The sequence below is a fragment of the Pan paniscus genome, chromosome 6 (genome assembly GCF_029289425.2).
Source record: "Pan paniscus chromosome 6, NHGRI_mPanPan1-v2.0_pri, whole genome shotgun sequence".
Lineage (NCBI taxonomy): Eukaryota > Metazoa > Chordata > Mammalia > Primates > Hominidae > Pan > Pan paniscus.
The window spans coordinates 149,119,314-149,146,810 of record NC_073255.2 but is presented as its reverse complement, the minus strand read 5'-3'; the positions used below and the strand labels follow the sequence as shown (position 1 = coordinate 149,146,810).

The 27,497-nt window shown below is 36.9% G+C and overlaps 1 protein-coding gene across 3 annotated transcripts in view; it reads right to left on the bottom strand.

Annotated features, from left to right (window-relative positions):
- The window catches only part of ZNF277 (zinc finger protein 277), a 141,101-nt gene that overhangs the window by 28,439 nt on the left and 85,165 nt on the right, over positions 1–27,497 (bottom strand). For all 3 annotated transcript variants that reach the window (XM_003811229.5, XM_008963613.4, XM_063606352.1), the window contains exons 3-5: positions 23,305–23,393; positions 22,951–23,033; positions 1,016–1,107 (exon numbers count right to left, since the gene is read on the bottom strand). In XM_003811229.5, the coding sequence (XP_003811277.1) occupies positions 1,016–1,107; positions 22,951–23,033; positions 23,305–23,393 (264 nt within the window). The remainder of the gene's footprint in view (positions 1–1,015; positions 1,108–22,950; positions 23,034–23,304; positions 23,394–27,497) is intronic.

Below are 27,497 nucleotides of genomic sequence, written 5' to 3'. Positions count from 1 at the left end.
CCCTACATAGCTTCCAGATGGGGAATGTTCACCATAAAGACCAACCATATGATTAGAGGGTTGGGACTTTGAGCCAGTCAGACCTCCAGAGAGGGGAGGGGGCTGCTGATTGAGTTCAATAATTTAATCAATCATACCTACATAATGAAGTCCTAATAAAAACTTGGGACACCAAAACTCAGAGTAGGTTGCTGGTTGGTGAATTCCTTAATGTGCTAGGAGGGTGACATGTCCTAATTTCTTGGGAAGAGGATTCAGAAACTCCTTATTCAGGACCCTCTCAGACCCTGCCCAATTTGTCTCTTCATTTGGCTGTTTCTAATCTGTATCCTTTACAGTAAAACTGTAATCATAAGTACAGTGCTTTCCTGAGTTCTGTAAGTAATTCTAGCAAATTATCAAACCCATGAAATTATCAGTGGGAACCTGTGACTTTATAACCAGTGGTCAAAACTTTGGGTAGCCTTGGGACCATATGAGTTTATGGCTGGTGTCTAATGTGAAGGCAGTCTTGTTTGAGCCTGTGCCCTTAAATATGTAAAACCTTATGCTAATCCCAGGTGATTAGTGCCACAATTGAATTGTACTGCACCAGCTGGTTTTGGACCAGCTGGGGTTGGTGATAGAATCACCAGTGCCCCAACTTCTTTTTTATCTCTTTATTTTTAATAACCAAAAGTGAAAAGTTACCAATGATTTAGAAGAAAAGAGTTAGTATACAGAGGTGCATCTGCAGTAGTTTGCTGCATATGGTCTTGCAGGTCAGCCAATTTTAAAAGTCCTATAATATTAAACATATATCTGCTTCTGTCATTTTAAGAATTTATACTCCTCTGCTGCTTAGAGCAACTACAGTTCATCTTGGACGTTGGGCATATTTTTAAAAAGGATTGCTTATATACGAAAGGGTCCTGAGCCAACACATAGAACTTAATTTATATAACCAACAGTTAGGGATGTTTTGATGAGTTTTCAGATTAAAAACAGTAACATTTAAAGATGCATAATGGCAAACCTGTTTCCAAGGAATTCTTCATTGCAAAACATACAAACGCCATGAAAATTGGTATCATTTCGTTCTTGCTGCTGTTGTTCCAGGATTTCTCTCTGGAAAGTAGAAACAGATTTATGGTATTATCTTAATGCACAATTGGCTAATAAAAAATGTCAAAGTCTGGATGGGAGGAAACTGGGCTGGAAGCATAAAGGGAGTATATAAAAGTTGCCAACATTTCAAATTTCTCCATTCCTGTTTTTGCATTAAACTCCAAGTCTGTCCCATAAAATGCTTACAGAACACTCCACTTTAACAGCTATGTGGGAATTAAAATCAACAAGGTTTTACCGTCCTTTGCTACCCTGTCTTTTCCAGTGTTTTCCCATCCCTATCCTCTTCCAAAACCAAAATTGTGGTGGGATCTTTGACTTGCTCTTTTCCCTAATTCTCAGTTTGATTTGTAATCAAGTTCTGATCAATTTTTCACTTGAACTATCTTCCATATAACTTTTCTCTACCATTCCCAAGGTCACCCCTCTGAGTTCAGTTTTTAGTCATTGTGGGTTACCATAAATAAAGTCTCCTAAAGGTTCTCCCTGATTTCAATCCCTTTTCTATCACATTCATCCTCTTTTTGCTGCTAGAATTTTTCTTAATATTTTCATGCATAATTAACTTGTTGCACCTCAACTCAAATAATTTAAAATATGCTCTGATAATATCCTGCTCTAATCAAGGTGGTTCCATATGTTATTTTTCCTGAGGTCATTTTATTTCCTTTTTCTTTTTCACTTTCACAAATCTTATCTGCTAATCAAGATCCCACTTGATTCCTGTTTCTATCATGCAACCATTTCTGGCCACAGTACAACAGTTAAGAGCTCAGGCTCTGAAACATGGAGCAGATCTGGATTTGAAATACGGCTCTCACATATAATTGATATTTAACTTCTTTAATCCTCAGTTTTCTCTTTTTTAATTTTTTATTACACTTTAAGTTCTGGGATACATGTGCAGATCATGCAGGTTTGTTACATAGTGACATGTGCCACATGTGCCATGGTGGTTTGCTGTACCCATCAACCCATCATCTACATTAGGTATTTCTCCTAATATTATCCCTTCCCTAGCCCCTCAACCCCTGATAGGCCTCGGTGTATGATGTTCCCTCCATGTGTCCATGTGTTCTCATTGTTCAACTCTTACTTATGAGTGAGAACATGTGGTGTTTGGTTTTCTGTTCCTGTGTTAGTTTGCTGAGAATGATGGTTTCCAGCTTCATCCATGTCCTTGCTAAGGACATGAACTTGCCCTTTTTTATGGCTGCATAGTATTCCATGGTGTGTATGTGCCACATTTTCTTTATCCAGTCTATCATTGATGGGCATTTGGGTTGGTTCCAAGTCTTCGCTGTTGTGAATAGTGTTGCAGTAAACATATGTGTGCATGTGTCTTTATAGTAGAATGATTTATAATCATTTGGGTATATACACAGTAACGGGACTGCTGAGTCAAATGGTATTTCTGGCTCGAGATCCTTGAGGAATTGCCACACTGTCTTCCACAATGGTTGAACTAATTTATACTCCCATCAACACTCTAAAGCATAAAAACCCTAGAAGAAAACCTAGGCAATACCATTCAGGACATAGGCAAGGGCAAAGACTTCATGACTAAAACACCAAAAGCAATGGCAACAAAAGCCAAAATTGACAAATGGGATCTAATTAAACTAGAGAGCTTCTGCAAGCAAAAGAAACCATCATCAGAATGAACAGGCAACCTACAGAACGGGAGAAAATTTTTGCAATCTATCCATCTGACAAAGGGCTAATATCCAGAATCTACAAGGAACTTAAACAAATTCACAAGAAAAAAACAAACAGGTGTATGAAAAAGTGGGCAAAGGATATAAACAGACACTTCTCAAAAGAGGACACTTATACAGCCAAGAAATATATGAAAAAAGCCAACAAACCCTTCAAAAAGTGGGCAAAGAATATGAACAGACACTTCTTAAAAGACAATTTTTCCAGTGTTCCCCATTAATGTATTCTATTTCTACTAACTACATCTAACCTCTCTACTCTAGTAAGATTTTCTTTCTGATCAATATTGTGTCGAACTGGCTTTTTACGACATGACAGCTGAAAGGGATCTCATGAAACTATCTACTGACTCCCTGTAAGAGATGTTAGGGGATTTGTTTAAAGCTGCATAGCTACTTGGTGCCAAATTTGGTGCTATTTTCATGATATCACTTTTACTTTTTTCTCAGAAGGTACCCACTGTAGCACATGTCGATACAGAGCTTAGAACAATGACCTTCTTATTTAGTGAACAAACAACTTCAGAAGCCAGGGGACAGTGATCTGGAGACGTAGGGCAGCATTAAAATCTTTCTTACAAAATACCCACATGGAAGCCTCATTGAGATGAATTCAATACAAATGAGCCACTCAGCATTTGGGGCTTAGAACACACTAAAATAACAGCACGGATAACATATGCAAATATAATTATTCCTTATTTCTAGTTTAATTAGAAAAAGAGGAATTCTAAGACTTTCTAGGTCACAGACATTTTAATTTGCTATTTGAAGTTGGTTAAGTTTTGCACAAGACGGTTTCTAAGACAATTCTCATGTTTTTCTGTATTCCAAATTCAAGACATAATTTAACCTGTTCTATATGATACAGGGTTTTTGCTGTGAACAATTACTACCATACTGTACTGTAATGCAAAAGTATTTTACTTTCAGGATCACTTTGCAAATGACTCTAAACTGTTGTGCTCTTTTGGTTTAATTTTATTCTCTCTCTTTTATGGCCATCTATGTTTATCTCCCTTTATTCACTGAAGCTTTTCATCCCTGTTAGTGGGTCTACTTCTACACCCACCAACTGGCTCCCCCATCTACACCTCCTCTACATTAGCCATCCTCTGTTTAGACCTTCCGTTCTTCCTTTTAACCTAGAACAAAACTATAGGGACTTAGGGACTCCCAAAACTCAGCTAAGGAAAAACAGATCATCAAATTCTAAGAATAAAATTAACTCAAATATGTTTGCTACCTAAGAAAAAGTAGCTTCCAATATCTTCCTCAGATGAGCGTCGGGGGAGTTATTTTCATCTGGTAGGGTTTGTTTCTTATTACTGAGTTCTCTACAATTTGGATCTACTGAGCTTACCAGATACCAGATGTATGGATTTATAGGAAAGACTTTCCCCGTACATATATTTTAAAAGTATGTTTATCTGATGCATGCCCAGAGGGATGGAAGACAAAATTTGACTGTAAATGAACCTTTAAAAAATTAGTCTGCAAATACGTAATTACACTATCTGGAAATAAAACTAAAACTGGTAATCAATAAAATCTTAAGTAACACCTTAATGGATCCTTGTTTTCTACTGAATAAAATCCACAGTATTTAGCATGGCATTCACAATACTCTGTACTTGATACCAACCTAGGTTGTTTTGTTTTTGTTTTTTGAGACAGAGTCTCACTCTGTCAGCCAGGCTGGAGTGCAGTGGCATGATCACGGATCACTGCAGCCTCGACTTCGTGGGCTCAAGCGATCTTCCCACCTCAGCGTCCCAAGTAGCTGGGACTACAGGGGCATACAACTATGCCCGGTTAATTTTCTGTATTTTTTTGTAGAGACAGGGTTTCTCCATCTTGCCCAGGCTGGCCTTGAACTCCTGCGGTCAAGTGATCCTCCTCCCTCAGTCTCCCAAAGGGCTGGGCTTTATAGGTGGGAGCCTCTGCGCCTGGCCTCTAACCTAGGTTTTTAAAAGTCTTCTCTCACATTTCTTCCTCATACGATCCTATGTTATAGGGAATAGCAAGAACATATGCCACTATTTAGTTGTGTATTATTCTCAATAGCAGTTCTGAACTACCTACTATGATTTCTGAAGCCACTCAATGGCCTGGAGTAATCGTTCCCTCTTTTGCCCATCTTTGCTTATGCAAGGGTTAGTTCAAATGCTGTATCTTTGTGGTGAGTGGAAAGAATAATGGCCTGACACTTAGGAGTTCTGTATTCTTGTCCTGTTTTTGTGACAAAGTAGCTCTTAATGTGGCCTTGGGCATACCACTTCTCTAGGACTCAGTTTCAGATGATCTCTAAACTGCCTGTGAAACATTCTACAAATCATTAAAGTGACTTTCCCAGACTGTTTTTGTATTAGAAGTGATACTTCCTTTTTTACCACAGTTTTATAGCATTCAGTTGGCATCTATATTGCTTGGTTTTCAGGAAAACTGAGTCCCAACCATCTCTACTCACAGAAAATGAGTTCCTCTATGCCATATGCACACAATTTCTTATAGTAGATTCTCAATAAATACATGATGACTACATTTATACCCGAGGTGCAACAACATACACACTACAAATCTATGTGCTCTACTGAAAATCAAAATGGCTTTCTCAAAGGAAAGGGGTTTATAACACACTTGATTATACCTTACTGACATATGGTTGGCACTTATTATGTAGTTTATATTTCATTTATAAAGTAAAATGAAGAGCTTCCCACAGTTACAGTAAGTTGATAATTTGTTTAAACAAAGAGAATGGTCTACTACATATGTAAACTATTCCAAGAAATTTACTGTTGATTATGATTTTTAAAAATCCTGAAGTTTTCTTTTAAACTTACAACAGACAATTTTTACAAAATATATACAGAGATACATAGAATTTTACTTGCTATAGGACTAGGGATTTGGGGATAGGTTTTTACTTTTAAAAAATCATTTTTACTTTTAATACTATAAACACGGCCTGGGCAACATAGGGAGACCCCATCATTACTAAAAATAAAACAATTGGCCAGGCATGGTGGTGCGTGCCTGTAGTCCAGCTATCCAGGAGGCTGACTGAGGTGGGACGATCGCTTGAGCCCAGAAGCTTGAGGCTGCAGTGAGCTGTGATCACACCACTGCACTCCAGCCTGGGCAAGACAGCGAGGCCCAGTCTGAAAAAAAAAAAATTTAAAAACATACTTTTTAAGGGCACAAATACAGTTTGTTACTAACATGACGTTTTGAGCAAAACAGAAGATGCAACTCATAATAAGGAAACAAATTAGTGATAATTATAAAGCCCAACAGCTAAGGAAAATGAAGTACATTGGTATAGAACACAATTACTTTTGTTTCATTTTTTAAAAAAATATTAAGAATTGAAATATGAGATCAAGGTTTTCCTCCTTTCCACTCTAATAAAGTTTAGTCTACAAAGTACTTTTGCCTTGTAAATTTCTTAAAATAACAACAAAGATATAACATATACTTTTGACCATTTTTCACTTATACATAAAATATGAAAAAAATATTTTAAATATGTAACTATTATGTCTGGAACAGTTTTCATTATTGTATTGTAATCAATTCAATAAGGAGAAGAAAGCTCTCCTTTATTTGTTGAAATTGCCTTTGCTGACATAGCTATGTGACGACATTCTAAATGAATTAGTAAACCAGGAAGCTAAATAAGACAGGTAGCTATCCCTAAACTTTGCTACTCTTCTATTTTTTAAAACTTTTTATTATGAAAAATTTCACCAACACAGAAAAGTTAAATCAACAGTACAATTAACATTCCTATACTCAATATTTACCTTCGGTAACTGTGAACATTTTGCCTGTTTCTTTCTCTCTCTTCACATGCACACGTACATTTGTATATTATATACTTTGTTTTGGCTGTACTATTTGAAAATAAGTTGCAGATACGATGATACTTTACTCCTAAATACTTCAGCATGCCTCTCCTAAGAGTAAGGACATTCCCCTATGTATAACCACAAAACCATTATCATCACAAGTAAGAAAATCAACAGTAAATTTAAAATAGCTTGTAGTGTCCAGATAATACTTAGATTTCTTCAATTACCCCAAGAATGTCTTTTAATGTTGCTCCCTAACCTCTACTCAAGACCACCCTAGGTTCACACATTTCATTTGGTTGTGAGGTATTCTACGTCTAAATCTTAAATTATAAAATAATTCATCTGCCTAGGACTCAAGCTCTGATGCGTAGAAAAAATTTTTTTTTCCAAACTAATAGTCTTCCAAAGTATATGAATGACTGACAGGAAAACGTTGCTAATGTTATTATCTCTATGTAATCAACTCAAAATGTAGTCTACCAGATAATAAGCCCACTGAAGGCAGAAATGTTTTATTCATCTTTGTAATCTCCCCTGGGCATTATAGACAGGGTGCACAATAACTGTTGAATGGAGTTGCTGTGTTTCCCATGGCTTCTATTTCTTCAAGACCTCGAGTGGTTAATAGGAGTCTAGGTAGAAGACAGTCATATATCACTATGCCCTAGCACCTTTATTCCTATTGCTGTTACCTTGATAGGATGTGAGAAAACAAAACAGTTTTAAATTCTGTGCATCCTTCTCCTGTGGTAAACATACTGACAATTGCTGATCAGGGAAAAAACTGAGTAGAAGCTACTTGCGCAATGAAGAAAAGTATTTTTTCTTTTCTATTTTCTTCTCTCCTCTCCTTCTTCCCTTCCTCCTTTTCTCCCTCTTTTTTTTTCTTTCCCTTACTCTTTCTTTCCTTCATAAAGCTTAGCATCAGATAGAATTAGCTGTGGCATATGTTTGAAGTCACTTATGAATAAAAAAAATTAGGAGACACTCCATAAAAAGCACCACAAAGATGTGCAAATCGAAGATGTGCCCATCTACTTTGTGGATTTATGTTTTCTAAAAAAAAATTCATGCTGGGCTATATATCAGGTTTTATTCATTTAAGTTTATTCTTGGCTATATACTAGGAATAGGGAGATGAAGAGCATGGCTCAGACATTATACATTTGAGCCTCTCAAAGAAGCTGATAAAAATCAGTTAAGATTTTCATTACAAATACGCTTAGATAAAACCATAGTTGTAAGAATATAAGATCAACTTATGTGTTAGGCAGAGTCATAATAATAAGCTATATATGTTTTTCTAATTAGTGTAAAATGTCAAGTGTGACAGCAAAGGGGTCAATGCCTAGTCTTTCATCTTTATTCATAAGCTAAAAGCAGAGAAAACATTAATAAAACAGCAGATATAGCAGATGGCACTCAACATAGTCATAGGGGATTGACACATAGGTAGAAAATGAAAATGTGAGTTAGGTTGAAAATTATAAAAACCAGTCAATTTATGAAACAGCAATTTAAAAAATGTTTATTTAGGTAAGAATTTATACACAGGAAAGTAAAAAACTGATGCTTAAAGTGACAAATCCAATGGAAATAACCTGGATTAACACACGAAAGTAAAACCAAGATGGATGTTATTAGCTATGGCTATCAAAAACATTTTATGGATACTGACAAGTAATAGATTTACAATAGAGTTTCTTGGCTAAATGGATATATGAATGGCTATGAGAGAAAAAGGCACATTCCTCAGGTTCCTTCCCAAACCAGCTTAAAGGCAGCAGCATGGCAGAACCAGCTAGGCATTCTCAGCCTAGGAGTCCAGTGGCACTCCTCCAATATAGAACACAACAAATCTCCTCATGAAAATTATAGCAGTGGCCCAAAGGCTCCACAGAAAGGCAGCAGAATTTCCTATTTCTCCTGCTTTTTATTTTAAGAACCATGGATTAACTCTGAGGTATCTGGGATTATTTCACTTATACCTCCACTTTGTTCTAATAAATGTTTCAAGCTGCTACAGAACAATGTAGCATAGAAATGGGAGTAAAAGAATAAAGAAAAAAGTAGGGTGGCACCAACATTGCAAATAAAAAATAAAATACACACACACACACACACACTCTCTCTCTCTCTCTCTCAAACCTAACCTAAAGGTAGGCTCTAAATGTGGCTCTCAGCTTTGGCAGACAAGGGAAACACACCAGGTAAAGGGTTTGTGTGGAGAATTTGGATGGCCCTTGTTGTCTGTTCCTAGGAGGTAACTTATTAACCCTGAGAATTTCCTGAGTGACTGGAGGGTCTGTGTTATTCATGGTGGGCCCTTTGGCCACACCTGATAGTTTATATAAATGACATGACTCAGGATGGGAACTGGCCATGCCAGAAAAGACCAACAATGTGATTAGTGGGTTGGGGCTCTGAGCCACATAAGATCAGCCTCATCTCCTGGGAAGGGAGGGGACCTGGAGATCAAGCTCAACCATGTGACCAATGACTTAATCAATTATACCTACTCAATGAAGCCACAATAAAAACTCTGGACACCAAAGCTCCAGTAAACTTTCTTGGTTGGGATTACTCTGGGTATGGTTACATACTGATGTGCCAGGAGAACAATGCATCCTTAGGAACGATGGCAGCTTTGTATTTGGGAATCTCCCAGATCTCATCCTATGCATCTCTCTGTTTGACTTGTTCTGATTTGTATCCTATTGCTATGACTGCACTGTAATCACAAGTATAGTGCTTTTCTGAGTTCTGTGAGTCATTATAGCAAATTACTGAACCTGAGAGAGTAGTGGGAACTCTTGAATTTGTAGCCAGATGGTGAGAAGCAAAAGTATCCTGAGGAACCCCCAATTTGTGGCTGGTGTTTGAAGTGAGGATAGTCTGTGGAGGGCTGTGCCCTTAACTTGTGAAGTTTGGCCTGTCTAGGTAACTGGTGTCAGAGTCATTGTGGATATATAATAAGTATATGTATCATGGACAATATACTTAGGATTAATAGAAAAAACAACATAGGGCTGTTTCCAATATCAAGCCTTAAAAAAAGCTAACCCTCATCCCAAAGCACACCCTCAAACTCAGTGAAAACAGTACAGAGGGGTGGGGTATGGATTGTCATGATGCAGTACAGATACTTCTTGTCTCCTGACTGACTGTTTAAGACTATATAGGGAAATTATGAAATTTTTCTATATAGTCTTAAACAATCAGTCTCCAGTCTTCCTCAAACAATCTTCCCTGAACACAGTTTTTGTAAGTATTGGTTGGTTATAATCTTGAATCTCTCTTTCTTCCAGTCAGTATCTGGAATGTTGCTTTTATAGACTCTCACGTGGATACAGAGGCACAGGCTTCAGGAGATCATCAGGAGGAGACATTTGGGTTGACTCTTGTAAAAACTGCATAGTCAGCGATGGGGTTCAGAACATGCCACCCCAAAATATGGCACCTTGGAAGAGCAGAAGCAGGAAGCTCACTTTTACCTCCTCCTTCCCCTTTCCCCCTAAAGTAGATCGTAAAGCCTTCATTCAAAAGGTACCCTCTCTTATACCTGGGGGAAAGGAACATCCTTATCTCTGAAGACACAAAGATAAACAGAAGAATCTGAACAAATAGATTTTGCTAAGTCCTCTCCAGTTTTTTACCAGATCATATCCCCCTTGTCTAATCATGCTTCCCCACAACTATCCATTTCTTCATCAAATTTAGCAGAAAAATGCACAGGTGTCCATTTCTTTGGGTCTTCATTTCCTTATGAAGGCTCTTGAGTCAAGTAAAACATACTAAATACATTTGTATGCTTTTCCTCTGTTAATCTGTCTTTTGTTTGAAAGGTCTCAGCCATGAAACTAGAGGTGAGTGAGGGAAAACATCTTTCCTCTTCTACATCCTAAGCACAGACTAGAACTTGCATGAAAAGTCATTTAATTGTTACTCAAAAATGACTGAAGAGAATAGCCACACACTAGACCAGAGTCCACTAATCCTCATCTGCCCTCCTAACACCAATTATTTGCTTCCAAAGTTGTATCTCATATATATCATGATCATAATTTTTTCAATTTTTTTTTAAGACACAATCTTGCTCTGTTGTCTAGGCTAGAGTGCAGTGTATGATCTCAACTCACTGCAACCTCCACCTCCTGGGCTCAAGTGGTTCTTGTGCTTCAGCCTCCCAAGTATCTGCGATTACAGGTATGTGCCATGACGCCTGGCTAATTTTTAATTTTTTTTTAGTAGAGAAGGGGTTTCGCTATGTTGGTCAGGCTGGTCTTAAACTCCTGGCCTCAAGTGATCCGCCCGCCTCGCCTCCCAAAGTGCTGGGATTACAGGAGTGAGCCACCACACCCAGCCATGGTCACAATTTTTAACAGATTAAATTTTAAGTAAAGTGTTAGCAGACGCCAAGACCTTATTGGGTGGGTATCAGAAAACTATCCAAAGAACATCTGGCAGTGAGTGACATAATTTGCTTGCATATACTCCAAAGACAAACTTCTGGCAAAATGGATATGAAGATGACCAAATATAGCAATTTATTGATACAATAATTGATAGGTAAGTCAACACCAAGATTAAACCCAAGCCATAGTAACAGGTTTTAGAATTTATGACAACTAGTTGACAGGGTCAATAGTCTCTTGAAGCTATACCTCATTTAGTAGACAAATACATATATATGTATTTGGACATATGTATACATACTAAATACATATGTATGTATGTATTTATCTTTTAGAACTCTATAAAATGGAAAAAAAAGCATCTACCTTAGCCAAAAGTAGCACTTAACCACTAAGATACTAATTAAAATCAAGCAGGGGGAGGAGGAGTTCAATTTCTGCTTAGGAGATAGATACAAGAGAACATCCTATCAATGAGAAAAAGCTGAATAATCAAAAAAATTCAATTGGGAGGTTGAGGCGGGTGGATCACTTGAGGTCAGGAGTTGGAAACCAGCCTGGCCAACATGGTGAAACCCCGTCTATTTAAAATACAAAAAAATTAGCCAGGCGTGCTGGTGCACGCCTATAATCCCAGGCAGTCAGTAGGCTGAGGAGGGAGAATCCCTTGAAACCAGGAGGCGGAGGCTGCAGTGAGCCGAGATCACACCACTGCACTCCAGCCTGGCGACAGAGTGAGACTGTCTCAAAAACAAACAAACAAAAGAAATAAATTCATAACTTATTTTGAGTCCAAAGAGCTGAAGTCACAAGGCAACTAGACAAACTGAATTCTAAAAGGTGGTTAGCCTCTCTGAAGAGAGACACGAACACAGAGCATGGGAGGAAAAGGCAAGTAGGAAGACAAAAGTTTGTATTTTAAATAATTCTTAAAGGCAAAATCCCTGAGAGTCCTAGACACAAGGGGTCCAACTCCCCCCATGGGCTTCCTCCAAGTTCTCAGGAGAAAGACTAGGAATAGGGCAAAGAGACATGAACGAAAGCCCTTTGATGGTGAACAGGCACGAACCCCAGCTTGCTTCTGGGGACCATTCTTTAGCACACACAGCAAAGGTCATAAGCTGCTGGGAGAAGGAGCCAAATCCTGCACTGCAAAGTAGATGTTGGCTACTGCTGGGGATGGAGTAAAAAATGTTGAGAAATAATATAATTATTCCTGAGTTTTTCTTCTGGACGGTATCTGAGTGTGTATTAGTGTTCTGGGGTGTAAGAGCTGGATGTAAGGACAGGCCTGAGAGAACCTAACCTGCAGTTTGCCAAACAAGTTCTGCAATGCACTTTCCTTAGAACAATCAAAATAAAGTTATAGGCATGTATTTGGTGTTAAAAGATTTAAATATTAAAAATTTAAATATTTAAAATACTTAAAATTTATGAAAATGGAGGCCTTTTCTTTTAAAAGACAGGATAGGTCAGGTCTGGAAACAACCTGATAGAAAGGTGGCTGGAAAAGAAGGTAGATGAGGAGACCTACAGTACCACCCCTTGGTCATTGTGCTCCCCAAATATGTTTAGGGACCAGTAAAGATCTAAAGTGCATTCCCTTTTTGCTGACATGCTGGGATTATAAAAGAGCCTCTCTAGAAAAGGGATAAAAACATGAACATCAGCTGGGGGCGGTGGCTCACACCTATAATCCCAACACTTTGGGAGGCCGAGGTGGGCCAATCACCTGAGGTCAGGAGTTCAAGACCAGCCTGGCCAACATAGTGAAACCCCATCTAAACTAAAAATATAAAAATCAGCTGGGCATGGTGGTACATGCCTGTAACCCCAGCTACTCAGGAGGCTGAGGCAGGAGAATCACTTGAATTTGGAAGGCGGAGGCTGCAGGGAGCTGAAATCGCGCCATTGCATTCCAGCCTAGGTGACAGAGTGAGACTCCATTTCAAAAAAAAAAAAAAAAAAGAACATTCAGAAATCTCAGAAGAGAGAAAACCTTAAAGAGCCAGCAGTTCTAAAACAGTTTAGAATTTAGGATTAAAGTTTTCAGCCATTAATTAAAGTTCAGGATAGAAAATAAATAGTACATGGTCAAGAAAATGGAAACTTGAAAGTAATAAAAATTAAAATTCTCATTAATCAGATGCAGAAAAAGGTCTGTCCTGTTGATACAAAGGTATCACAAAGTACTAGCTTTCTTTTGAAGTGACTTATTTATAATACCAGAACCCAGACTGCAGGTTAAATGGCAGAGCTCCCTAATACATACGGAATGCTGATGAGCCTCTTCTCTTGAAGAGTGTGAGCACTCAGAGTCTGTTAGTATAAGCACTGGAGACACTGGACCAGCATTCCTTTGAGGAACTGACATCAAGGCATGGAGAGTGGTATATCAGTCATCGGTAATTAAAAAGAGGGACCAGAGATGCTTCTTTGCTATCTAGTCCCTATATTCCATCAGAGTAAATACATTTAAAATATAAAGGAAAGAAGGTCTTTTGGTTTGTTTTTTGGTGAAAACAGTTGACTTGGATACTTCAATCAGTTAAAACAAATTTTATTCAGTAAAAACTTCCTAATGCCTCATTAAAAGTTTAGTATCACATTGGGCACTGTAGTCTATGACTTCTATTTGGTCATAACCTCAAATGCAGAATAGGTTTAAATCTTTCCTACCCCCGAGAAAGGAATTTCCAACAAATTAAACAATCAGTATAACTTTTGAGTATCTACTTTCCAAAACACTGTAGCTGATAGCTAAAGTTAATCCTCCACAGAAGGCAATTTTTCCTAAATCATTTCAGCTATATGAATTACTCTACATGTCTTTAGCTTCCCAAAGCACTTCCAAAGCATTCATTTGCCTGTAGTACCATTCCAGAGGCTCATCTTCTCCAAAAACTCTTCCCTTCCCCTTCAAAAAAAGCCATGAGCTTATTATTATTATTATTATTTTTAAGGAATGGAGTCTTGCTTTGTTACCGAGCCTGGTCTCCTGAGTTCAAGGGATTCTCTCGCCTCAGCCTCCCAAAGTGCTGGGATTACAGGCATGAGCCACTGTGCCCAGCTCATGAGATTCTAGAGAAGAGCATTCCAAGCAGAGCAAACAGCAAGTGCGAAGTCCTTAAAGCTGGAAACAGCTTGGTGTGTTTGAGGAACACAGACATAGCCAGTGTAGCTGGAGTACAGTGAGCACAGGAGAAAGTGGGTGAGAGACGTGGGAGAGTGGCTCAGAGAGGCATGTGCCAGATCCTTTGAGATCTTGGTAAAAAGTCTGAATTTTTATTCTAAATAAATTTGAAAGTATTGGATAATTTTAATTACTAGTTACATGATGTGAATAAGTGAACACTGTCTAAGTTACTGAAAGAGTTTTCAAATTGTTTCAAAGTGAGGCTGGCTAAAGACATAACACCAACTCCTCTTGTTCTGTCTGCCATTTCTTATCTTTTCTGACAGTAAGATGGTATTTTCATTTTAATCCCATTCAGTATTATGGTGAAGTTATTTTTTTCTATCACATCCTTTATTCTATCTGATGTAACTTTCAATATGAGGAAATTAAAAGTACAAAAAGTTCAGTAAATTTCCACTAACTTAAGGATTAAAAGTTTGGTTAATAAAGTAAAATGGAAACATGAATAAATTATTTGTACAGATAATGATGTATAGCTTCAACAACTTTCAGAATGGAATCTGCCTATAACTGAGTTAAATATTTTGGAAGCCCTCACACCAGGGGTCAAATAAAAAGCTACTTTTCCCCACCCCCAAAATTCTCTTTTAAGTGTCAAAAGGGTCACTGAACAGCATTGGGAATGACTGATCTGTTTGCCAGAGTCTGATCACTAGAGCATTTGAATTTATGTTAGCAATATACTCAAATAATATACTAAATAATACTTAATATACTTAAACACACAGCTCTGCATGTATAAGGCAGGGATAACTGTACTAAAACAAAAACTATTAATGGCAAAATACAGTTTCTTTAAAAACAATCAATAAAATCCACCTTTCTCAGCATTTTATGAGAGATGATAGAAAGTTAACCTTGTGACACTAGAATCTTAAATAAACAAGGAAAAGCCATCCATGTCAATGACTAAAATAAGATAGTGAAACATAAAAAACAGAGATACATTTCTTAACTGGATGATGATATACACCCCCAAATCCATGAGAGTTGATCTGACTAGTATTTCACCTTCTTGAAAGATATCAGTACCTCCCACCATTTCTGAAACTGCAATGATAAAGGCAACAGCCATCTGCTTGCTATACAGGATAGAAATATAGTATTTTTCTTCTACTTTTGAGTCTCACTGAGATAGCTTTTTAAGAGTGTCTTCAAAACAGGACAGAACATCCAAAAAAAATAAACTAGGAGATAAAAAAAGAGACGAATTTAAACATTCACATGGAATATATCAGCACAATGAAAAAAGGTAGACATACAAAATAAAATGTAAATGCAAGAGTTAAACACACAAGAAACTAGAAAAGCTAAATTCCTATTCATATTAAAGGTACAAGAGAATTTAGCTTAGGTAGGAAGAGAAGGACTTTAAAAAATTCAATAGGTGGGCATGGGAGATTGCAAAATACCCATCTTTTAGACGAAAAAGGAAAAAGAAAGCTATCAGCATGGCATGACTCAGTATAGGATTACCAGCCTGAAGAAGTATTTTCCTGTATAAACTCAAGGTCAGGTACAGTTTTAAAAGAAAATACAAGAAGCTTAGGCCCAAAGGAATAAGAAATTCCTATCTACTACTGAACTAAGATAATAGGAAATCAGATTTTCTTTAAAAAATTATTTACAATGAAAACAATATTATTATTTATTTACATACATATTTATGTCCTGTTCAGCCATTTTCATTAATTCTAACAAATGTCAATTTAGAAAATGTCACATTTGGCTGGACACAGTGGCTCACACCTGTAATCCCAGCACTTTGGGAGGCCAAGGCAGGTGGATCACTTGAGGTCAGGAGTTTGAGATCAGCCTGGCCAACATGGTTAAACCCTGTCTCTACTAAAAATATAAAAATTAGCTGGGTGTGGTGGCATGCACCTGTGATCCCAGCTACTCCTCGGGAGGCTGAGGCATGAGAATTGCTTGAATCTGGGAGGTGGGGTTGCAGTGAGCCAAGATTGTGCCACCGTACTCCAGCCTGGGTGACAGACTGACACTCTGTCTCAAAAAAAAAAAAAAAAAAAAAAAAAAAGGCCCATTTGCTCAGAAAGAAAGATCAAATGTGATAAAGTATCCTGGTGCAATTAGAAAGAGAATGGTGATTGGGGTTGGAAATTTAGGAGTTTGAATTGCTTCCCTTTCTATTTAACACAGTATATAACCACGGTTGTGTGCATGTTTCTTACTGTCCTTGACCTTGCATTTCCTGTTAAACAGGGGTAATATTTCCTGCCTGATCTCACTCAACCAGTATATATACAAAATGTCCTGTAAATTTTAAGTCCTTGTTGAAGATGCTCAAAGTGGTGAACCTTAGGACTCAGAATAATATCGTTTTAGATTGTGATTACCATTTGTTTCCCAAAGAAAGCAGTCATCAATCTGAAGGTTAAACTTACTCAATGGTCACTGCAGCTAAATTGATCTCTGTTGCACTGTTAATAACAATGTTACATTCAATGGGAAATATCATCTTATATTTAAGAAAATTTTATTCTAGATGCAGTATTAGAACTTGTATGTATTGTGCCTGAAAGATAGGAATTATGCAAGAAAAGTATAAATATAAATTGATTTTTTTACTTTTAGTTTGTTGGCATACAGTAATTTGATCCTTTACTGAAAGTCTGTAGAACTATATTTTAAAAAGTGGCATGAGGAAGAACAATCTTCTCAGTGGGAGATACGCAATTTCATTTTGTTGTGGCTTTATTGTGGGGAGAGGTGAGACACATGAAGTAGAATTAAAAACAGAAAAAACTGTTTCTCTCCTGAAGATAAATTTGTTATATACGTTAAAACTTTCATAAAATATTTGTAGTTGTCATGAATGATATCTCAAGCTGACATTTGAAATAGTGATTAAAAAAATACCTTCATACGGTTAGGCCTTTCCCTCTTTCCCAATTTAGTTAAGTTACGTCTTGCTACTGAGAACTTAACGAATACCACACATTTTCTCCTGTAGACAAAGGAAAAACTGAGTATTTTTTTATGTTGAAGTGCAAAGTGTAATGCAGTGATTATAGATGTCTGCCTTAGCTATATTGTATCCTTGTTAATCAGGGATATTTGACTATATGGCTTTATAGAAATTACAAGCCAATACTTCAGGATGAAATTTCAGTTCATACGTAAGAGCAAGCCTCAGAGAAGATAGAAAAGTTAATACAACAGTCTGAACTGCTAAGAGGCATCTTAGTAAGGAAGACAGATTTTAAAATAACTAACTATAATTGAAAAGCCAAATAAAATAGTGTGTTAATAGAACTTAGAAGAGGTCATTAATTTTGACAGGTGGCATATGGGAAACTTTTGGAAAATGTGGCAGTTGAGCAATGCCTTGAGGGATATGTATCTATACAGGTGGGGGTTGCCATTCCTAGTTCATGAAGCAGAATCCTGAAAGTACCTAACATACTTGATAAATGTGAGAAAAGAAATGTTTATACTACAGTGTAAACTTCACAAGGGCAGGGACCATTGCCTGTTTTATCCACTGCTATATCAGTAGTATTTAGAAAATATCTGGTACAAGATAAATATTTGTTGAATAAACGAATTAATTGGATGCTGGGCAATTTAGGGAAAAGACACTGGAAATGCAGTTTGAGCCTAGAAAACCTTAAGAACATGAAGACAATAAAGAATAGGGCAGGTTTTTGAAGAAGAGAATAGGGCCAGGCGCAATGGCTTGCTCTTGTAATTCCAGCACCTTAGGAGGCTGAGGTAGGAGGATCTCTTGAGCCCAGGAGTTTGAGAACAGCCTGGGCAATATAGTGAGACCCCATCGCTACAAAAGGATCACTTGACCCCAGGAAGCAGAGGTTGCAGTGAGCCACTGTACTCCAGCCTGGGCGACAGAGGGAGATCTTGTCAGAAAAAAAAAGAATAAAGTGATTTATGTTACTTATTAATATTAACAGATAATCAGTTACTATTAATCAATTAATAGTAACATTAATTTTAATACGTATTTATTAATATTAAAATTCTGGAGGCAGTGTCAATTGCCTGAAGAGGTGAGTCTATAGACAAGGTAAGTATGAGTATGGATGTGGGACTTGGGACTCAGCTGGACCTGGTAGGATTTGACAAATGACTTAGATATAGGGGTGAGAAAAAAAGAATCAATTAAATATGCTTCTAGAGATTTCCAAACTGAGTGACCAGGAGAATGGTGGTGTCATTATGTAATAAAAGGAGAACAGGCAAATAGCAAGTTTTGGGGAAGGAAAAAAATAAGTTCTGTTTTTAGGCATATTAAAGTGTGGACTGGAAATCCAAATGGAAAAGTTTCACATGAGGAAATATAGATTTGGGGCTCAGAAGTGAACCAGGATGAAAGCTATGGATGAACTCAATTCATGAATATTTACTCTGACTGCCTACTCTGCACCAGCACTAACATTTAAGCCATAGGCATAATAGTGGTAGTTATACGGATGTGCATGCCCTGAACAGGTGATAAGATCTTGAGAAACATATGTATACACATTTAAGAGAAAAGAGGGAAAAGAACCACTGGACAAGACTAAGCTAGATTGATGAGAAATAAGAGGATGATGCACCAAGATCACGGGAGAATTTTTAAAGGAAGCTAAAGGGAAGAAGGTGTTCAAGCTATTGAAATCCTCGAGAATCTTCCTAATTCTGTAGTTTCTTTCAGAATATGGATGAAAATATTCAAAGAAGTGTCAAGTAGGAATCAAGCTCTTCAAAAAGAAAACTGGGAACACATACAAATCTTGCAAATGTCAAGAAACCAGTGAAATCTCAAAGAAATGGAAAAAGAAATATGATTCTAGCATAAAATCTGTTACTGTAACTTTCAGTGAATCATTTAAACTCTATATACCTCCAGCCACTCACACAGAAAACAGAGTTTTGTCTGTTTGTTTAAAATGAGGTTTGGGGAAAAATAACAATATGAACTTAGGAGTATAGGGAGGACTAGGAAGGATGTTTAAATATAAGACACAGTTTCTGCCCTTAAGTTACAAAGTCATTTTGAACTAAGAGCAAACCATACAAAGGTACTTAAACTATATGCTTTACCTAGAGTTCCACATGAAAGAATAAATATTTAAGAATAATACATATGCAAATCATCGTTAATGCAAATCAAGTCAGCAAATGCCCTACTAATACTCTAGTTTGAGGGTTCTTCCTCGTGGACTTGAGTTGAGATCCTCAAGATCCTCAATTCAAAGTCTTAGAGTTGAAATATTGAGCTGGGGTCACTCAAACACTGACTACATTATACATCCATTATCATTAAGCAGTTTGATTGGTTTAAATTACATGTTTTAGAAACTAGAATGAAATTCTGATTAATAAAAAATTGTTTGATAAAGTATAATTAGTAGCAGCATAAGGAAAAAACCACCAAGCTGTGGTAGAGTGAGTGACTTCAAAACCCTCTGGCTGTAAAGTCTTCCTAGGATGAGTTCTTGCACACTATGGGCCAAGGGCATAAACATCTTCAAGAGTTCCAATGCATGATGAGAAAGTGCCTCTCAGAAATGGTATACCAGTTTACATTCTTAAAAGCAGCTGAAAAAGTACTTGTCTCTTAACATTCTTGCCACCATTTAGTACTATTATTTTCAAGTCCTGTTAACTTGATAGAAGAAGAAAAAGTATACTGTTACTTTTGTTTCATTTAATGATTTAGACTTCTTTCTGGACATGCTTCTTACTGATTTGTAAAGTTCTTTCTTTATAAAGGAGATAGATCCTATAATCATTGCTAACGCCCACAGAAGAATCACCCACACTAACTAACCTCATGCTTCCACACTATGTAGCATAACATTGTGATGAACTGGCTGATGGCAAATTCAGCCTGTCTTCCTGCTGTTTGGCAAGTCTTTTTTTACTTTTTGTTGATCCTCTAATCAGAATTCCAGTGGCGGGCTATTGTAAACTGCCTCTGCTTTCCCTAAACTTCAATCCAAGCCTGAATCCCCTCCCTACACAGACTTGTCAGACCATGAGCACCCAGGACAGAGAGATTCCCAGAGCCTAGAATAATAGTACCAGACACATGAGAGGCCAAATAATTACTACGTTGGCATGGCATGGCTTAAAAGGCATGTACCTGGAATGTTTGGTTTGAAACTCTAGCTCTGCACCTCATTCACTATGTGTTCCTGGGCAAATTAAGCTTCCTAGGCCATATTTTACTCATAAATAGAAGCATTTAATAGCCACCTCACAGGGTGCTATGAAGCAAGAACCAAATACAAGGCATGGCTTATGGATGGTCATCAGTCATTGTTAGCTTACTTCCAATCCCCAAGTTGGTCTAGTCTTTCTCAGGCTTTGACAGCTTGAAATGGATTTATACACAGCTACATTTACTCTTTTCTTCATGTCACTGATGGACAATGAGGGCACATTAATGGGTCTTTATTACTACAAAGTCAAGTTTCTGGCACTGAAGGATTTCCACAATTTAGCTCCATTTTGCCTCTTCAAATTTATCTCATACTCCTCCCCATAAAAATTTTTCTATCTAAGCCGGAGTAGACTTTTACTCGATTTTCCTGAATACACCTTGAACATTTAGATGCATATGTATCTTTCTTCCCTTCCCTGCAACTCTCTTAACTATCCAAATCCTTCTCATTGTTAAGACACAGCATTATTACTGTTATTTTTATTGGCTAATATTTATTAAGTGCCTTCTATGTGCCAGGTAGTGTTCTAAGTATATTACATGTCACTTAATCTTCATAAGCCCTGCAAGATATTTTATCATTATCTCTATTACCAACATAAGAATACATATTTATCTTTCTTCTCTAAGTAGACCGTACACTCTTGTATGATATGGATTATGCCTTGTACTCTTGTACTTCTTTGTATAGGCATCTACTTAAGCAGAAATTCAACGAGCATGTATGGATTGATTGCCTTTTCATTCTTCTTTTGTTTCTGTAAGCTGGCATAATGCTCACTTCCATTAAATGTATCACTATCAAACTGTAAAGTAAAAAAGGTAACTTAAATGCAGTATATGTAGGTATTTTTAGAGACCTGAGTCCATCTGCAGACACATCGTACAGATTCTGCATGCTAAAGAACAAGAATGGCTGAAGTAGTAGGGTTTGAGTTCTTATAAATAAATCCTTAGGACTACTAGGATCATGACATCTTTTGATCATTCTTAAGGCCACTGTTAGCAACAGTGAGAAAATTCATGTAAATTGGAAATTATGAATAAGTGCACGCAAATAACATCCATAAGACATGATAGTAAATTTAGCCTTGTTTTGCAGATTTCATAAGACACTGCTATAAGGAAAGAAGAGAAACTCAGGAAGTCCTATTTCTTTACTGCAGTTGTTGTACAGGAAAAGCATAACTTTTCTTAGATATAAATCAACATCCAATGGTATCACCTTCCCCTACTGGAAGAAATAATCATTTGGGATGTCTACAAAATAAAATATGCTTCCAGGGACTTTCTTAAATTATATGACTATGGTAAATAGCATTTATTTTTCTCCTTGATCTCTTGAGGATATAGCACAAATATTTAAATCATTTCTCTCTCTTATAACATATTTAGCTAAGTCCAAAGATAAAAGAAAGACTTACAAGAAATCACTAAAGGAACAGCAAGTCAACTTCAAGTAATAGTCGAGATTAAATCACAAATAATGGGAACCCATGTACTTTTAAACAAAAGTAACAATTTAAAAAATTACTTTCTGATTAACTTACGAAAATAAAAATTTTCAGCCGGGTGCAGTGGCTCACGCCTGTGATCTCAGCACTTTGGGAGACTAAGGTGGGCAGATCATGAGGTCAGGAGATCGAGACCATCCTTGCTAATACGGTGAAACCCCATCTCTACCAAAAATACAAAAAATTAGCCAGGTGTGGTGGCAGCTGCCTGTAGTCCCAGCTACTCGGGAGGCTGAGGCAGGAGAATGGTGTGAGCCCAGGAGGCGGAGCTTGCAGTGAGCTGAGATCACACCACTGCACTCCAGCCTGGGCAACACAGTGAGACTCCATCTCAAAAAAAAAAAAAAACAAATAAATAAAATAAAATAAAATAAAAATAAGAAAATAAAATAAAATAAAAATTTTCATGCTTGTATGTGCTGTTATCTTTTTTAAAGGCTAAAGATGCTGAGGTTTTCAAATTAGCTTGCTTATGGTTAAGCCTGAAAACCAGAAAGGCTACTATGTAGATTAAACCATATGCTTAATTCATAAAGGGAAATAAAAAAAATGCTACTGCATAGCACATTCCAGTAAAGGGGAGAAAAAAAGGTTAATCAATTCAACTCAATTTTAGCTGAGGGCATTTTTCCACGACTACTGAACCCTAGCATGTGTCAGGCAGCTAAAATTACACTAAAATGTGTAAGTTCTGTTGTTATTTTAGAGATAATCCAGGAAGCAAAACAAAGCCAAAAATTCTCTCTGCATTTTTAACATAAAATGCTTTAATTTTCAGTCAAGTGTATACTTTTTTTTTGTTTTAAGACCTTTTTGTATTGTCTCCTCTTTTACATATGTTTGAAAGTTTCCATAACAAAAAGTAAAAAAAAAAAAACCCAATATGATTTTATATGTATTTATATGTATTTTCAAGACACTATTCACCCTTTAAAAACAATTCTTACCAGTCTCTGTTTCTGAAGCTCTTCTCTAAGAATTCTATCTTCTGGTAAAACGTCACATAACAAAAAATAATTCTCTTGTTCTTCTGTTGAGAGATTAGGAAAACAAATAAGAAAAAAGATATTAACCATTTTTTCCCCAGAAGGACTTATTTCTTAAAAAATACAGATGTGTGTGTCTATTGGGATCTCTTTGGCATAGAACTGTTTTAGCTTTATTCAAGTTAGGCAAAATAAACACATCAATTTAATTTTATCTATCATGAAAGTAAAAGCAATTCTAATATAAGACAGTAAGATTATTCCTTTGAATTTTTATACTGTAGGGAAAAGATGGTAGCCAGGACGTACACTTACCAAATGGAGCAGTGGAATTAATTCTTATCACACTACAAAAATCTGTGATGGGCTGTTCAGTGAACCTTTTCCTCCAATATAAAATGTACCTTAGAACAATATAAAATAAGGAACGATGAGAAGATTCAGTATACTATTTGCTTTAGAATGACAGGAATCTATAAGCGCATTCACTCATCCCAAAGCAACAAATCAAATGTTAACTTAAAACTGCTTTTCTAGCAGTTTTTTGTGAATACAAAGGCAGTGGAGCATTATAGAATTATCAAATAAAGATTTAATAAAAAGGAATTACCATGTAAGGGCATGAAAATGACTAAACTCTACTATCCCCAAATTCAATAAACAGACATATAGGAAAGTTAAAATGAATTATTTTTATGTGATAATGAATTTTTCTGAAATAACACCTAAGTTTATGTGTCTTTAAAATACAATAATGATTAAATAGGCTATGACACACTCTGCAATAAAGAGAAAACTAAGTGGTTATCTTATGTATCAAAAGAACAGAGGTCAGAAGAATAATGCAATGAGAAATCAGTCTAAATCCAATATCAATATAACAAGATAGAAAAATTCCATATGTCTACACTGAGTCTGAAATGAGGCAAATTTAGACTTTGGAAAAATAGCCTAACTTACAATTCTTGTATCTAATGAGCAGAGTTAGAAGCAACACACCAGCTAAATTAAAAACCAAAGCCTAACACCCAGACCTACATATGTGATGAAAGAGGGAGTAAGATGACAGGATTTAACAAGTGGTTCATCTTTCCATTTATCTAACAAGATTTATATTGGCAACTGCAATCTCATTTATTGAATGGTACCAAGAAGAGAGTGTTATCTTCATAGAGAGAGGAAAAGGAAAGGTTGACTCTATAGCTCCCAATTTATCAGGCCACACAACTGAGGGATAAAACAAGTAACTTACACCAAAGAACCAAAAAAAAGAAATGGGACTTATTGAAATAGATGAAGAATATAGAAAGAGTAGAAATTTGGACATTTTAAATGGCTTGACTTAGCACATCTAGGAATGTTTTGGATATATTAGGTCCACAGTAAATGTTTTAAAGAAGTAGAGAATTTGAAGATCCCTGTAAAGTTCTCTAAGTAGTCCCCAATTCCCAATATTGTGTCTCCTTTTTATTATTAATTTTTTTCTTAACATTAATTTTCTAATCCCATGGTGCTCTATGGAAAGGGCATTTGTGTATTAGAAGTCTGTGCTGGAGAGAGGTCTGGGAGAAAGAGATAAACATGACACGAGCTGACATCAAATAAAAATACACTGAATGAATATAGAATATGTAAGAAAAAGAAGCCAATGAATAGTGTATAAAAATAGAATCCCGTTTAAGTTTTTCTTCTCCTGTACAACCACACTGTTAACTTTGATGGGTAAGTAAGGGGAGAACCCTTTCCTTATAAAACAGTGCTAACTTTTATTCTAGGAGATCTTAAAATGGCAATCTTAAGCTCCCATTGAGCCTTAAACCACAAATATATAAATGATGCACCCTACTCCTTGGCTAACTCACTGGCTTCCATATTATAAATCTCAGAAGAAGGCAAGTGCATATTGGATCCAGCACAGCAGATAAATAGAGAAAAAGTACCTACAAAAGGCTGGGACATTATTTCCTTAGCCATCCTGGGCCAGCTTCAACACCTTGTACTCCTCAGTCTCCTACATGGCTACTCCTAGTCTCTATCTTTCCATTCCTCACTAGTTGCTTTCCCCACCACCCCATGGTAGAGAGGAAAAAAGGGGAAAGAGAAGACAAGAGGAGGCTTAAGAGAATAAAAATGACATTCCTAGTCCTTTTCTTATTCTCCCCCAAGCACATTTTCTATTACAAAGTGGTGACAGGGATGAAGGAACACAGTAGAACCTGTACTAGAGATGTTAGAACAGAAGATGGATTATTCCTCTACATTGAAATATAGACATCTATTTTCATGATTAATCAAATTTATACATGGCAGAACCAGGTGCTAAGATAACTGACTTCAAAAGACAGGAAGGCCAAGTTCCCTCTGGAGGTTCCCTACGGCTACTGCTAGAATACACCAAGGAGTGGCTCGTCAGTCCTGGTTGCCATTCCATTGAGGACTATCTGGATGGTATCCTCTAGACAAAACGGAGAATAGTGGTCAGCCCTATATAATTAGTTCCATTTTGGGTCTAGAGCCTGTTGAAAGGCAGTGATAACTCCTTGAATACACAGACTACTTTACTTTGGAAAATGTTGACAGTCTTAGAAAAGTATCTGTGTGAAACCATGTGAAACAGATGACCAGGCAAGAGCCTGGATCCTCGTGAACAGACTGCTCTTTGAATTATTAATGACTTTTTTTTTTTTTTGAGATAAGTTCTGGCTCTATTGCCCAGGCTGGAGTGCAGTGGAGTGATCTCAGCTCTCTGCAACCTCTGCCTCCTGGGCTCAAGACATCCTCCCCACCTCAGCCTCCCGAGTAGCTGGGACTATAGGCACGCACCACCATGCCCAACTAATTTTCCTATTTTTTTTGTAGAGATGGGGTTTTGCCATGTTGCCCAGGCTAGTCTTGAACTTGTGAGCTCAAGCAATCTGCCCGTCTTGGACTCCCAAAGTGCTGGGATTACAGGTGAGAGCCACTGTGCCTGGCCAATGACTTTTTTTTAAATGGACAATCAATATTGTCCCTTGCTTATCTGCACAGATCTTATGCTAGAAGCAGTTTTGCTTTTTAAATTAAGACAGTGGTCAAAGTATCATAGTTAATGTATTAATTACCACCCCAGAGGCAATGGTGAATAGAGAAGCAAGGACTTTGAATTCAAAGGTATGAACCTGAACTTAAAGTTATTTAATCTTTCTGAAACTCAGTTTATTCATGTGCAAAATAAGTTGTTGATAATTAAATAGAATAATGCATGTAAAGCACACTGTCCAAAATTCTGGGTGTTTAATATATATGACAGTTATTACTATAAGAAAAAGTAACATATTTAAATAAGACTAAGGTAGCGAAGAATTTATATTTATCCCAGGGAAATAATGAGACACACAACAAAAACAACAACAACATTTCAGCAAACATTTGATGAAAAAGACAAAATAGTTATATTAATAGCGTCAGAGGGCACATATAGGTGGCTAAAGTAGTATAAGAGAAGAATGATGATAGTGACAATAATGACAATTATTAGCAGCTACCATTTAATGAGTCCTTACTTGCCCAAGGTCAATTAAAATGTTAGAACTGAGATGTGAACTTTGTCTCTCTGGCTCCAAGGCCAAACTCAATCTTCTACAACACAGTTCCTCTAGTGTCATGTGGGGACGAATTGGTACAAGAAATGCAGAAAAGGGAAGGCAGGGACAGGAAAGAGCCCCTACAATTAAAGTTGTAATAGAGATTTGAAGCATTTTTTTCCCCTCAGAGACCAATGAGGTCACATAGAATGCTTTTTGACAAGGCAGAACCAGAAGTACAGAAATGAAGTCTGAAGAGGAAGAGAATGTTTTCCCCTTCCGAAAGGCATACTACTTAACAGTAGCCCTCAGTCTGAACTGCTCCTAAGTTGCTACCTAAGGGCTGAAAATTGACACCAACTGTTTGGGGCTGTTTTGGAACTGCTTAACTAGGCAAGGAAAGGGTGCAGAGAAGTTCCACTACAGAGGTAACAGGAGCCTGATTCCAATAGTCAGTGGGTCTCAGTTTCCAAAAACTTCTATGTTTGAGTACTGTCTCTTTGATGTCTGAAGAGAAGAATCACATGACATACTTACTTTCCATCAGAGTTTACTTCAAGGTGATATGCACAAGGGAAGAAATTACTGACATCAATTAACTTAGAATCATGGGGAGATTCTGTCTGGTAGAACCTCGGTTGCCCTCCTCAAATAGGAAGTGTTTCCCATGGGATAAAGCAGGTAATAGGTTGGTCCAAGAGGAACAAAGTTGTCATTTGAGTGTTCTCTTCCTAACCAAAACTTGGGTGACAACAACATCAAAGAAAAAAAAAATCATCTGTTACAAAGCAAAATATAACCATAAACCACCATACAACTTAAACATATAAAATTAGGCATCATATCTTACTGTGGTATACTACAGACATCAACAACAACATACATTTGACCTATGTCTAAATTTGAGTAAAGAAACATCCTAGTCATTAAACACATAATAGTGGT